Consider the following 13,541-nt stretch of genomic DNA (forward strand, 5'->3'; position numbering starts at 1 on the left):
GTGCACTGCTATTATCGCTAGAGAGAAATCTACCCCGGACAAGGAAATAACCAAATAAGGGAACAATAATGATGTCCCCTTCATTACGGTTAGTTCACATCAAACGCAATGAGAAGTTCTGCCTCATGTTGCTTGCATGAGGAAACCCATAAATGTTAACTCCTGACCGGCAATAGGATATAGATGTGTATAGCTGACAGTTGGAATCAAGTTACAGAAATATAATTTCCTAACTTACCATTAAGTCCTACATTTTCACTCACTTTTCTCCACGCGTTCTACCCCCCATTTCTCTACATAAAGGTGACATAGAAGCAAAGAGGCCCTGTAGCCCTCAAACAGCATCAATACACCCGTCCTTCATTTCTGATTCTCACTTTCACCTGAAGAAGAATCCACAACCTACAGGGCAATCCCGCTTGATGCAAACTTAACTTTTCAGCTTCATTCACATCACCCAGGGGCTTCACATCACCAGATTTCACAGAATCTGAATGTCATTGTGCATCAAGAGAGAACCCACTAAGGCATCTTCTCAAACCACATGTATAGGATTTAACTGTAAGAGGGTAAAAAATTAACCCTTGTTTTACAAAATCACCCCAATCATTAGATCAAAGAATGATTCATGTTTTTCAGCCAAACATGTTCATATTGCCTGGCGAAGATGAATGGGTTTTTCATGTCCTAGAAAATATCTGAATGAATATATCCCAAAGAAACACGTAGAACACTTGACTTAAGTGAGTCACCTTAGATCATAACAAGTCCAACTTATCTTGTGTGTGTTTTGGCAAAAGCTAGGTAAACTGTGATTAGCATTAAGGGCTCAGAATCAGCGCATTGAGAACAGGTCCACCTTGTCACACAGAATGAGTAAAGCTGATCTCGAGATAGTAGGCTTGCACAACCGGGCGCCTGTGTGTGAATGTGACAAGACTATGTTTGTCTGTTCAGAATGACATTGTGTATAATAGGCTGTGTAATGGCATCCAGCCAGTTCCTTAACCATCCCTTTACATATGGTACAACCAAGAGCAACATTCATAAGTAATTAATCTTCATCTTCTCCTAGACACAAGGATTAAGCTCCCAAAAGCCAAACTCGCGTCAAATAAGCACTAACACTTGTTCAAACAGTACTAAAGTGGGTTTAAGTGAGCTATTACAACCGTGCACTCTGAGACAGTGAGACAGGAGGAGAGGCCACCATCTGATCGACGCATCACCCCACCTTTTGTCCTATGTTGCTAGCCGAGAGAAACAAAGCCAGCCAAGACGGGGACGGGAGGAGGACCGTGATGATGCATCTGTCACCCCCGTAACTGACTGACCACCCTGACAATAAAGGAAGCGCTGCCCCTCTTCTCAGGCCACATCAATACGGGTTCAGTGCGACTATGAAAAGAGAGGTTTTACTCAAACATCTTTGACTATGTTGAAAATAGAAAAGAAAACCTTGCCAGTATTAATGATCTAAAAACCAAACACTTTAGTCGCTGCTTGTCGGAAACCAGGCGAGTAAACGGACAGCGCCCACGTCGTAACGAGTCTCCCTAAAAATATCAATAAGTACGTTAAGTTTTGGACTGCTGAGTCACTGTAGTATGCTCTCGTCTAGCCCTCGTCTCTATAACAGCATATGTGTTTCGGTAGAGAAAATAAAAATAATTTAAGTGGCTCTTTTTTTCTTTTTTTAAAATCACGGCGCCTCCTTGAACTGACGTGATTGATAGTTAGCACATAAGCTAAAGTAGCTTTAGCTAACATTCGTTTGGTGCTAGTAAACTACCTTAATGTTATTTATAATCCGTTCAGTCAAAAAATCCAGGTGATAGAGGTGAAATAAGTATGTGTATAAAATAGTGCGAGCTTACTCTAACATAGAATAGCAACCACACTTGCTACTAAGGGGTTTGCCGCTAACTACAGCTAGTTGAGTGCAAACTTGCGGCAAGTTCTAGTGCTTAGCATTGATTGAGTTAGCGGTGACTACACATTTCAGCTCACTGGAAAAGTACATAACCCGGAAAAGTTTGCTGTAGCTTAAAAATACACTGCAGCAATCACTTTTTCCACTTACAGATATTTGCACCCGAGATACCAACCACCGCCTAGCGTCAATTTACAAACGATTTCAAATCCTGGCTTTCAGAAAAGTTGAATCAAAGCTAGCAGAGCTTGTGTTAGAACAGCCAGTTCACACACCATCCCCTCCAGCACCCTACTAACAACACAACTGTTGATCACTCACCATCTAGATGTAACACAATTTACTATTTACCGGTTTTATGACCACTTCTATACTGTAACGCACAATCGTTCGCGTTAGCTTCATAAAGTACTTTCTATGTTAGGACAATCAACTAGCATGTAAAGCTAGTTAGCGATCCTTCAAGCTAGCATCCAAGACGGGAGCTCAGTGGAGACATCACCATAGCAAACTGGATTACAGGACACCCCAGAAAAACAAAACAACGCGACTGTGTTGAAAACCGAAGGTAACTTACCAGAATTTTTGAGAGGGATACTTTAGGTACTCGTGTCACTCCAAGTGGAAGTCAAACCAATAAAAAACGTAGCTAATTCCAAAAAGAGAAGGGGGAAACCGAGACAGGAGTACTTATTTGGGCGTTCAAGGAGCTTGTTGCGCCTCCGCCTAGCTATATGCTGCTAGTGCTAAGCCAGCTAAAGCCAGGACTACACGTATCTCCTCCTCCTACAGAACATGGCGGGCAGAGCAGGAGGTGGGGTGTAGGGGTTGGGGGTTGGCCGGGAAGGGTGTGACCAAGTGGGCTTGACTTGGCAGGGATAGAGACAGACCCTTCATCCCTCGTGAAAACCCTCGAGGGGGAAAAGGCGCGCCCCTGAGCAAGTGACTGTAAAGTGATAATTAGAATTTCCAAGTTTTCACATGAACGATTTACAACATCGTGGACATGCGTGACTATAAGAATGGTTATATTAAAGTGCTGGACTACTTTTTTTTCTTCTTTTTTTTGTGGAATAGCTTTTTTGTTTTAGTAACCGAACAGTCCTCTCTGGTAAATCTAGTTTTGAGGAGCCATTTTCCAATTTCGTCAAAGAAAGTTAGCAGCCAAAAGGAAATAAACGGAGTATGCACAAGTACGTGCATGTCATGATTTGTCACTGCCAGGGATTGTCCGCTGCAGGTGTGTCATTACAAAGCGCAAACTTTGTAGGACCGCATTCCATCGCTCTAATTTTTTCCACCCCACAGTCTCTGCGCAACCGCTTTTTCTTTCACAGGTATTTAAATAGAGGGAGGGGGACAACACGTCACACGTCCCAGACACGTGGCACAACACGCTTTATCTTTTTTTCAAACCGAGATCTATGAATAGACGCAGATGCCTTAGTAAAAAAGTGCGCAGTGAGCTATTAATAGAAATGTAGGTTGTAGACGCAAAGTGTGTAAGTTAAAAATAGAAAGGGATCAAAATGTCACGAATCTGCAACGCTGACAACAGCCAAACGTCAGTATGACCGATGTGATGTCCTTTGGCTGTTTTTACTGCTGTGCCATACTGCAAATTTTGTTATGATCGATACCAAATAAATACAGGGCCAGCATTCCCGATACCAATATCGGTATTTTTAACTTATAAGGACAGCTTATGTAGGGGAGAGCGGTGTGTCATGACATTTAAAATTATCATCAATTTGCAAATTCTGAACACATTTTAATGACCACCAAATTACTGTGATGATTTTCTTTTACTTTCTCAAAAAAAGCACATCTTTTAGCTTTTTGTAACTGGGTTTTTTGGGGACCTAGAATGTAAATGCACCTGTCTTTAAAGCAGTTTGTGTGAACTTCGGTTATTAAATGTGCTTTAGGCAATAAATAAAATAGACGTGACAGTCAACACAAAAAGTTTAAGACATTTTTTCATAGTACGTCTGAGATTATTTTTCAGTTCTTAAATATAAGAACTGATATAAGAATATATAAATATATATATATAAATATAAGAACCGTCTGCAGTACGGGGGCCCCACAGGGAACGGTTCTGGCTCCGTTCCTCTTCACCATCTACACTGCAGACTTCTCCCACAATTCCACCCAGTGCTTCCTGCAGAAGTTCTCTGATGACTCTGCAATAGTCGGCCTCATCACTGATGGGGACGACAAGGAGTACAGAGGTCTGACCCAAGACTTTGTGGACTGGTGCCAGCTGAACTACCTCCAGATCAACGCCAGTAAAACCAAGGAACTGGTGGTAGACTTCCGCAGGCACAAGCATTCTCCACTGCAACCACTGAACATCCAAGGTATGGACATTGAGGCTGTGGACAGCTACAGGTACCTTGGTGTTCATCTGAACAATAGACTGGACTGGACTCATAACTCAGACGCCCTCTACAGGAAAGGGCAGAGCAGGCTGTACCTGCTGCGGAGACTCAGGTCGTTTGGAGTGGAGGGCCCACTCCTGAAGACCTTCTATGACTCTGTTGTGGCTTCTGCTATCTTTTATGGTGTGGTCTGCTGGGACGGCAGCATCTCTGCTGGGGACAGGAAGAGACTGAACAGGGTGATCCGAAGGGCCAGCTCTGTTCTAGGATGCCCTCTGGACCCAGTGGAGGTGGTGAGTGACAGGAGAACGGCGGCTAAGCTGTCATCCCTGATGGACAACATCTCCCACCCCATGCAGCAGACTGTGACAGCACTGAGCAGCTCCTTCAGTGGGAGACTGCGGCACTCACGGTGTGGGACGGAGAGATTTCGCAGGTCTTTCCTCCCCACTGCTGTCAGACTCCATAATAAAGACTTTAACTGATCAAGCACACACATCCATACATATGCAATAATACTAAGTGCAATAATCCTTTCTGTCATCGTTGTATTTTTACTCAGTTGTATATAGTATTTGTATTTGTATTCTATTTTTATCTTATTGTATATTTATTTTATTTTATTCTACTGTATATAGTATTTTATTTTATTTTATTCTATTCTGTACAGTTGTGTACTGTATTTATTCTTATTGTATTCTAATTTTTGCCTCATAACTTTTGCACTGTCCACTTCCTGCTGTGACAAAACAAATTTCCCACGTGTGGGACTAATAAAGGTTATCTTATCTTATCTTATCTTATAAGACACAATTCAGTCAGATAGATAGTGAACTTTGGGGACAGAAATAAAGTATTGATCCTATCACGCTAGTATCGATCCAATACAGATGCCAGCATTGGTATCGATACTGTCGACCCAGCTCTGCTTTCTAGTAAAGTGCTAAATCTGGCTGGGAGTGCCACCTTTAAAGTTCACTGATGCTTTTGTGTCCTCCTGCTGCATATTCGGTGGAAAGGATAAGCCAATTAAATGAAGCCCAAGCCAAGCTGATTGAGATGTTTTTGGCACTCGCTGGTCTCTGCTTGAGAGAGTGATAAAAAAAAAAAAACCAAATAGACTCTTTGTGCAAACAGGTTTTTGAAATTGTGTAATTGGCCTGCTCTAAAGCTATTGCCTGAACAGAACAGACCAAATCAGAGTGCGAGAAAAAAAATTGTACTGCACACTACTTATTAACTCAAGACCTTTAACACGAAGACCTATGTTGGTGTTTTTAGAGGAGTATTTCAAGTTGATGATTCATCTTACTAGACTGCCAACATCCACTATATAAAGCAAAGCCCCTCCTGATGGGAGCCTGTTAACAAGAGGATTGTGTACCAAAGAAGGTTTGGTACATGGCAAGAGGATATCTTGTCAAAGATATATATTTGTGTTACTCAAATATACATGATTTAATCCTCACCAGGTCTTAAAATTCATAAAGTACAACCTCATGACATATTATACCGTGTCATAAACTAAACTAAGCCAAAATGCAGAAGCTACCATGATTCAGTAGCTTGTAGAACCACCTTTAGCAGCAATAACATGAAGAAATGGTTTCTCTTGTGACTTTATCAGTCATCCACATTGTTGTGGAGGACTTTTGGTCCACTCTTCTTTACAGTGTTCCTACAGTTCATTGAAGATTCTTGGTTTTTGTGTATACACAGCTCTCTTAATGTCCCACTGTAACATTTTGATCAGTTTTAGGCTTTCGGTTTACTGCTGTCCTTGGGTATACTTTGGTATACCAAGGAGTTCATGGTCAAGTTAATGACTGCAAGGTCCTGCAACTGCAAAATGAGCCCAAACCATGACCACTGACAGATGATACGAGGCATTTGTGTTGTTGTGCTGTCTTTGAGGGGAGCTTGGAGGCGTGGTGGTTAGCACTGTCGCCTCACTAGGAGGTCCTGGCTTCAATTCTAGTCTGAAACCTTCTTATGCCGACTTTAATGTTCTCTCCAAATAGTTCATCTTCACACAGGGAGTAAGGTTAATTGCTGATTCTAAACAAACCATAGATCAGAAAGTGATTGTGAAAGATTGTCTGTCTCGATTTGTTAGCCCTGCCACAGACTGGCGACCTCAGCCACTGTAGAATGGACTTTTAAATTGTTTGGAAATGGCCTTAACTCTTCTCAGATTGGTGGGCAGTAACAAGCTCATAGCTGATGCCTTTTCTTCTCAGGACTGATGGCCACACACAGACCTGAGCACACCAGACCAGCAAACTGCCAAAACCTCTGCTTGTTATAGGCGTGCTCACACTTGGTGAGGATCAGTTAATGGAGTGCATTTGATTAGCAGCATCTGGCTGCTACTCTCTGAATTCCTATGGAAGTAATAAGGGTTCACTTTTTTGCACACTGCTTCTGCATTTTGGCTCAGTTTTGGTTAAATAAATAATGACACAGTGTAATATGTCATCTGTTGTTGTTTATCCTGAGGTTGTTTTTACTGAAGTTTAAGACCATATTATTTTAAAACCTCATAATTGAAAGAGGATGTACTTTCTTTTATTTTAACCATGGCTGTATTTCTCCATCCAACACAAAAATGCAAAACCTTTGTGCAAAATAGATGTAATTGTGGCAACTGTGGCAAATCCTTTGTTCTTCTGCAACAGGTATCAAAGAGAAGCTTGAAGGTGACATTCATGGTTGGGTGAGAAAGCTACCTCAAGCAGTTATTTTGCAAACAAACAACAAGAAAATGTCACCTTGGCATTTACTATCTCCTCTTATCAGACAAACTTTGAAAGTTAAACTAAATTCTGATTGGTCAGTCTGTGCAAACAAAAAAGTGAAGTGTGCTATGTGTTGAGTATGTGCCCTTTTAAAGTACATGCAGGTCCAGTGTCAGCCAGTAGAGGTCAGGAGCGTCCCACTTTTAAAACAGTCAGAGAGTGTGTCTGTAATGTGAGCACAAACTAAACTTAGGAGGGCTGTCTAGAACCCCCTGCAGACATGTGTGACCTTTAATATGTAATCACCATATGTGACCCCCTACAAAATCACCCTCCACAAAATAATCACCCTCATTCTCAACACTCATGCCCTATTAGAGACTCACTGGGCCATTAGCTTGTCTTGCACCATCCATGGTCAGATGCACTGACCCAGCATAGTTTTACTCATGCAGAATGAGTATTGCAGTCACTAACACATGATTCGTTGAGTCTAGATGCCACCATGTGTGACACATGAACAACAGTCAGGGGAAGCTCATGATGATCATTAGTTGTTAGCAGCTTACCATATCTTACACTATTATTATATAACCGAGTGGCGTTTATCACACACCAGAAATTCAGCCACCAAATGCGGTAAATCTCAGTTACAAAGGCAAGCGGTGCATGTGAGTCATATTAATTTGAATTTTATTCAGCAGGATGTGCAAACACATTAGGTTCACCTAAGGAAGCTCAAGCATGAATATAACTGGTGCATCACTTTGAGAAGCCTGCAAAACTTATGTAACGTGGAGGAAAAGGAGGAAAGACTGGCAGGAGTCAGTTTTTGGCCTGAAGTAGCGCACTTGGTTCCAGATGGAGCCTAAATCAGCAGAAAGGGGGGGGGGCAGAAAGCATGAAATAGGATAGCGTATAATTTTTGCCACTCCTGCCAGTTTATTAGCTAAATCTTTTCATATGCAAATGGTAGAGTGCTTGTGAGGAGCTCTTGTAGATTATACCTGGAGAAGGAAGGTAAGTGGAAGAAAAACAGCCCCAGCAGTTGTTATTTACACATTTTTAGCATAAAGAACCCACCTGATCAACTCCTCTACTGTGAGAGCAGACTTTTTTTCTTTTTAGTAAAAAAATAAACAAAAAAACAACAACCCTTCATTATAAAGGCAACTTTTTAATCCATATAGTCAGCCTTCCTCAGCTGCAGAGATGCAAATCCATACATGACCTCTTACCAGTTTGACATTTTCTTGACCATTGTGGCTGAAAAATTCACTTTTTCACCCACCTGTTCACACATTTCTACAGACATATCCTTGTGAAACCACTCCTGCAGACAGAGGTGAATCATGTTTTCACTCTTACATACCTAACCACTTTAGTTACACGTGCCCTTTAAGTCAGAGGGGTCAAACATAAGGCCAGAGGGCCAGAACAACCAGGCATAGTCAAATCCGGCCTGTTGGGCTGCTTCGGAAAATGTGAAGGAGGGTGTACATTTTGAACTATACACTGTATTTTCACAGGTTTTGCGACTTTGTTCTGATGATGAACACCTCCCCAACGCATTTAAGTGATAATTAAACAATTAAATGCCAGAAAAGTGCCTGTTTTTTCACTATTTAATTAAGAAATTTCTAAGTTAAAAAAGATAATTTTCTTCTAAATGAACAAAAACATTTTTTTTCATATAAACATTCACAGGACAGTTTGGGCAATGACACAAATTTACACTGACAGAAAGTATAGCGTAATGTTGACCCTGGGCAGCAAATAAAGGAGGCAGTTCTCTAATTGGCTTCACAAAACTTTTTTTTTTTTTTTTTGTGAGCTCAGATGCCCTTCCTGCCACATGTTGTTCAGTAAGTGCGTGAGAGAGGAAGCGAGGTAGAGCAAAAAAGCAAGTGAGAGAATGGGAGTGGGGGTGGGGGCTAAGAGAGGAACAGAGATTAAAAAGCATCGTGGGGACAATGCAGTACAATATAATGACAGCTATTGGAGGTGGGTGGGTGGGGGAGGGGGGGGGTTACAAGCATATAGGTGCAAAAGAAAATTGAGGGTAGGAATGAGCTGTAGACAAATGTGGCCTGAGAATGCACAGATCCTGAGAGGCATTGTTTATTTGTTTGAGGGGAAGTTGAGCGATTTTGTGCCCACCTGCTTTTTCCGCCATTGCCCACTGACTTCCGCCAGCTCACTCAAACATGCAAACCTGTTCACCCATTTCAAGCCCCCCTGCATTAGTGCCCCCGGCAGGATAAAAATGTTGATGAAATTGATGAAAATGTCACCCAAGCAGAAAAGCACTGGGTTTACATACTATGTGCTGCCTGTGTTGTGGGTAACACATACACAGTGTACTGCAGGGCTGTTAAAAATGGCCTATCAGTCACATTGCATGAAGGATTCATCACTGTTAACAGAAAACACACCATTGTGTATGGGCAGCTGTTTGTGTAAGTTGTAACTTGGTGTTTAAAACATCCGACGCTTTCCTGGAAAAGGACACAGGAAGTGATGTCATTGTGTCAGCTGAGGGGCCTAAACAAAAGAAAAGAGCAGTGAACAGCACAGTGCCTGAGACAAAGAAGAGAACCACCTACGGACACACAAACTCAACCAACAGAAAAAAAATGCAAAAAAAAAATAGGATCACCCACAACGTTTGAGTGAGGCCGGAGAGCTGTACACAGAAACACAGCGAGGTGTACCACACATTAAAATACAGAAAAAAAATGTCTGGATGTAGAATATGTCGATCCTTAAATTTTTTAATTCACCTCCAGCATTTCAAACGCACAAGACATCATCACACAGGAAGGAAAAGACTTAAGAACAAGGGTGTTGCTTCAGCCCTAGAGCAGCAGGCAGTTCCACTTCCTCTCTTTCTCTTCCTCTTCTATTCTTCCATCACCTCACATCTAGCCTTCACATCCCGCACTCCTCCTTCTGGTGGCACAGGCAAGTGACGCAGCTGACCGGGGATTTCCTGGACAGGTCACGCTAAAGAAACAGCTACAACTTCCCTGTTGTTTTATCTCATTGTAGTTAGAGCCGTTTGTATTTTTACTTTGCATTTCCTCTTCTATGTTTTACTCTCTGTCTCTTCTTCTTCTTAAGTCCATCCAGACGATATCTACAGATCATGAAGTGTGGAGGCTCATTTGGGAGGGAGTTTGATTGGCTGCTTGTAGAATGTGGCAAAAAGGACTTTCCAAATAAGACTTTGATTATTAGTTATATCATTATTAGTGATAAACCGGGCAGCACTGTTGCCTTAAAGCAAGGTCCTGAGTTCAATTCCACCATCAGGCTGGCGTCTTTCTGTGTTGAGTTTGCATGTTCTTCCCGTGTTTGCGTGGGTTCTCCGGGTACTATGGCTTCCTCCCAGAGTCTAAAGACATGCAGTTAGTGGGAATAGATTAATTGGAAACTCTAAATTGGTTGTCTGTGTCTATGTGTTAGACAGACTGGCGACTCGTCCAGGGTGCGCCCTGCATTTTGCCCTAAGACAACTGGGATTGGCTCTAAAAGGATAAGTGGAAGAGGATGGATGGATGGTAATAAACTGGATTTTGTGATTCTAACTGAAACCTGGCTTGATTATACTGCTAACACAGAGCTGGCTAAAACATCACCCAGTAATTACAGCTTTGAACCTTTACACCACACAGAGAGGCGATCTGGTCGCTGTTATATATAAAAACAGTTTTAGTTGTAAATCTCTTGTACTCCTTAATAAATGCCAACCGGCTAAACTGAGATGTGATTTTATGGAAAGAATTAATGAACTTTTTTTTCTGAAATTATAAATTTTTTTATGCATTATTCTTTATTTTAATTCATTTCATATTCACACTGACACCAGCAGCAACTCTGATTCAAAATATTTCATCAGTTTACTTTAATGTTAATGTTTAACAACATGCAACTCCACCCACTCATACTAAAAGTCACATGTTTGATCTAATTGGTTCCAGAGGTCTTGACGTCACAGTGACAAATGTTCTGGCTGTTACTGTCTCGGGTCGTTATTACATATTTCCAGAAGTGTTTTGGTCGTCTGACAAAACTAACACCAACTGATTTATCAACAGCCGTTACATCAGTGCAAGTGCATTTAGTAGTGAATTTTCAAAATACACATTACTGGTACTGTTGTCATGTGATGACATTTCTCAGTCTATCGATCATATCGCACCTGTCAGAACTGTTAATGTATGCAGTCTACAGTGAGAATGTAAATATGGCAAAACAAGTCTTTGAAATCAATAAAAATACACTTTGTTACTGCAACAATGGAATAAAATTAGGCAGGCAATCCTATGTCTCCCAACTGACTAACAATACTCAGGGTAATTCCACTTCTTTTATTCCCAGCCATTGATAAACTACCCAATGCTTCCAAAACCATTCCCTCTGAATTTCTTTCATTAAAAGTAATATCTTTGATTAATTTATCTAGCATTGCCTCACATTCTTACCAAACTACTGCCAAAATGTCCAGATAAAATCCTGAAGAAGTCATTTATCAGTTAAAATCTTGAGTTCAATTCTGTATTTTGTAAACGATGACATTAACTGCTGTATGTCTACAAACTTTTTTAGAGCCAAACAGAGATGAGCCAGAAATACTTGTTGTTGGTCCACAAAGTCTAGAGCAAGGCAGGAATCTCAGAACTCTTGTGGACTGTGGTCTCAATTGATAACTGATAATCATACCAATAAGGTCACCAGGACTCCTTTCTACCATAAAAAAACCTAAAAGTTAGAAAATTCATATTAAGGTTAGACTACTGTAATGCTCTATTTGAAGGGTTATCCAAAGCATCAGAAAGAGGATTTGATAATACAAAAGACGGTGAAGATCCTTACAAGTACACAGACACTGTCTACAAGTTCAATACAAAATTACCTTTAAAATTCTCCTACTAGTTCATAAAGCTCTCAATGGCTTGGCCTCTCAATACATCTCTGACTTGCTCAGTGTGTATAACCCAATCAGACGTCTGGGGCTATAAGGTTCAGATCTTTTAACTGTCCCCAGTATAATCGTCCTGAATAGGCAAATCAAGCTGAGATCTCCACAGCCACTGATTCCCAATGTTTTATTTCCTACAGTGTAGCCCAAAGCATACAGTGTATACAGGGCTTCTGATTCACCACATACGAATCTGAGCAAACCCCTAGAACGGGCCTCCAGAATTAAAAAGCTATTGCTTTTAACCGTCCACTATTTCTAGCATCAATCCAGAGAAGTTGCTGGAACAATGAATTTAACTCAGCATGTGACATAAATTGAGACAGATGAAGCTGGCAGCCCGCTGCTGCTGTCAGTCCATAGATGATAAATACCGACGATATGATGTAAAACCTCATAGCTGGTTTTATCATCCATGCTATAATCTTTTTTTTTCTTTAATAATAAATCTTGAAAAGGTTCACTCAGCTGCCCAGTTATCATTTTTGGCACAGAGGTTGCATCAGACACGCCTTCACTGTCACGCAGATGCTTTGGAAATCTCAACCAAAGCTACTCAAGAATTGAAATGTAGCACACGGTGTATGTGTACGGTCAGCAGGATGAAAGGAAGAGGGTGTCAGGGGAAAACCGATGCGGTAATCTCTCAGCTTGTTCTGTGGCATAGAGCGATCACTCTTTTTTTTCACGTTTTGAAATGCCTGACTTGACTGGACCATCCGGAAGTTTTCAGCCTTCACAGATGTTAAATATAGGAACAGCAAACGTGAGCTCACCTTTCACTTCAAAGGTGTGAAACTAAAGCTGAATTCGCACGATGACAGAAGTGCAACGACAAACCACACGGAACATAATGGAAAAAGCTGAAGCACACTCACACACACACTCCACAGAAGCCGCACTGAGTGTGTAAGACAAATATATACACAGGAAGTGCCTCCCACTCCTTTGCCCCTAGTCACTTGCTCTCTCTCTCTCTCTCTCGCTCTCTGAATGTTTCTGATGGCAGTGTGTTGCTGAGCAGCAGCCAGTCGTGTTTTTCCCCTCACTGAGCTCACTCTCTCTCTTATCCTCTGCTCCGGCTCTCAAACGCTCTGTTGCTCAGTGAACAGACTAGACCTCTCCTCTCCACTTCTTCTTCTCTTCTGCTACCCCTTAACTCTGCTCTATCCTCTTCTTTTATCTGTTTCTTCCTCACATTTCTTCTTCATCCCTGCCTGCCCCCCTGCCCACTAGCACTACCACCTTGGTGCCAGGGGCATTAGTGGGGGTCCCGGCGTGTCTTTTTGACTGTGTGTGTGTGTGTGTGTGCGTGTGTGTTTATGTGAGAGCGTGCCGGTACTGTTTTCAGCATGGAAGCGGTGGCATTGTACACGTTTCGTGCCACAGAGGGTGATGAGCTCAGTTTCAACAAGGGAGACTTGCTCAAGGTAAGAAAAAGAATTTTTCATCTTTGTCTGTCTGAAGAGTAAAACTGGCACAGCACCTCTGTCTTCTCTCTC

The 13,541-nt window shown here is 41.6% G+C and overlaps 2 protein-coding genes across 3 annotated transcripts in view; one reads left to right on the forward strand and one right to left on the reverse strand.

The window, feature by feature from the left end:
* The window catches only part of epn2 (epsin 2), a 25,477-nt gene extending 22,713 nt beyond the window's left edge, over positions 1-2,764 (reverse strand). Inside the window, exon 1 of one of the 2 annotated variants that reach the window (XM_086288766.1) lies at positions 2,511-2,764. The gene's annotated coding sequence lies outside the window, so the exon portion shown is untranslated. The remainder of the gene's footprint in view (positions 1-2,510) is intronic. The other variant, XM_086288767.1, reaches the window with a different exon arrangement.
* Positions 2,765-13,049: 10,285 nt separating this feature from the next.
* grapa (GRB2 related adaptor protein a) overlaps positions 13,050-13,541 on the forward strand; it is a 33,389-nt gene continuing 32,897 nt past the window's right edge. Inside the window, exon 1 of the mRNA XM_086288769.1 lies at positions 13,050-13,469. Coding sequence (XP_086144895.1) covers positions 13,392-13,469 — 78 coding nt within the window. The 5' untranslated portion in view covers positions 13,050-13,391. The remainder of the gene's footprint in view (positions 13,470-13,541) is intronic.

Source organism: Aulonocara sp. 'chitande type north' Nkhata Bay, linkage group LG4, assembly GCF_057382095.1.
Source record: "Aulonocara sp. 'chitande type north' Nkhata Bay isolate Kocher_YH1m ecotype deep benthic linkage group LG4, A_spYH_male_GT1.1, whole genome shotgun sequence".
Lineage (NCBI taxonomy): Eukaryota > Metazoa > Chordata > Actinopteri > Cichliformes > Cichlidae > Aulonocara > Aulonocara sp. 'chitande type north' Nkhata Bay.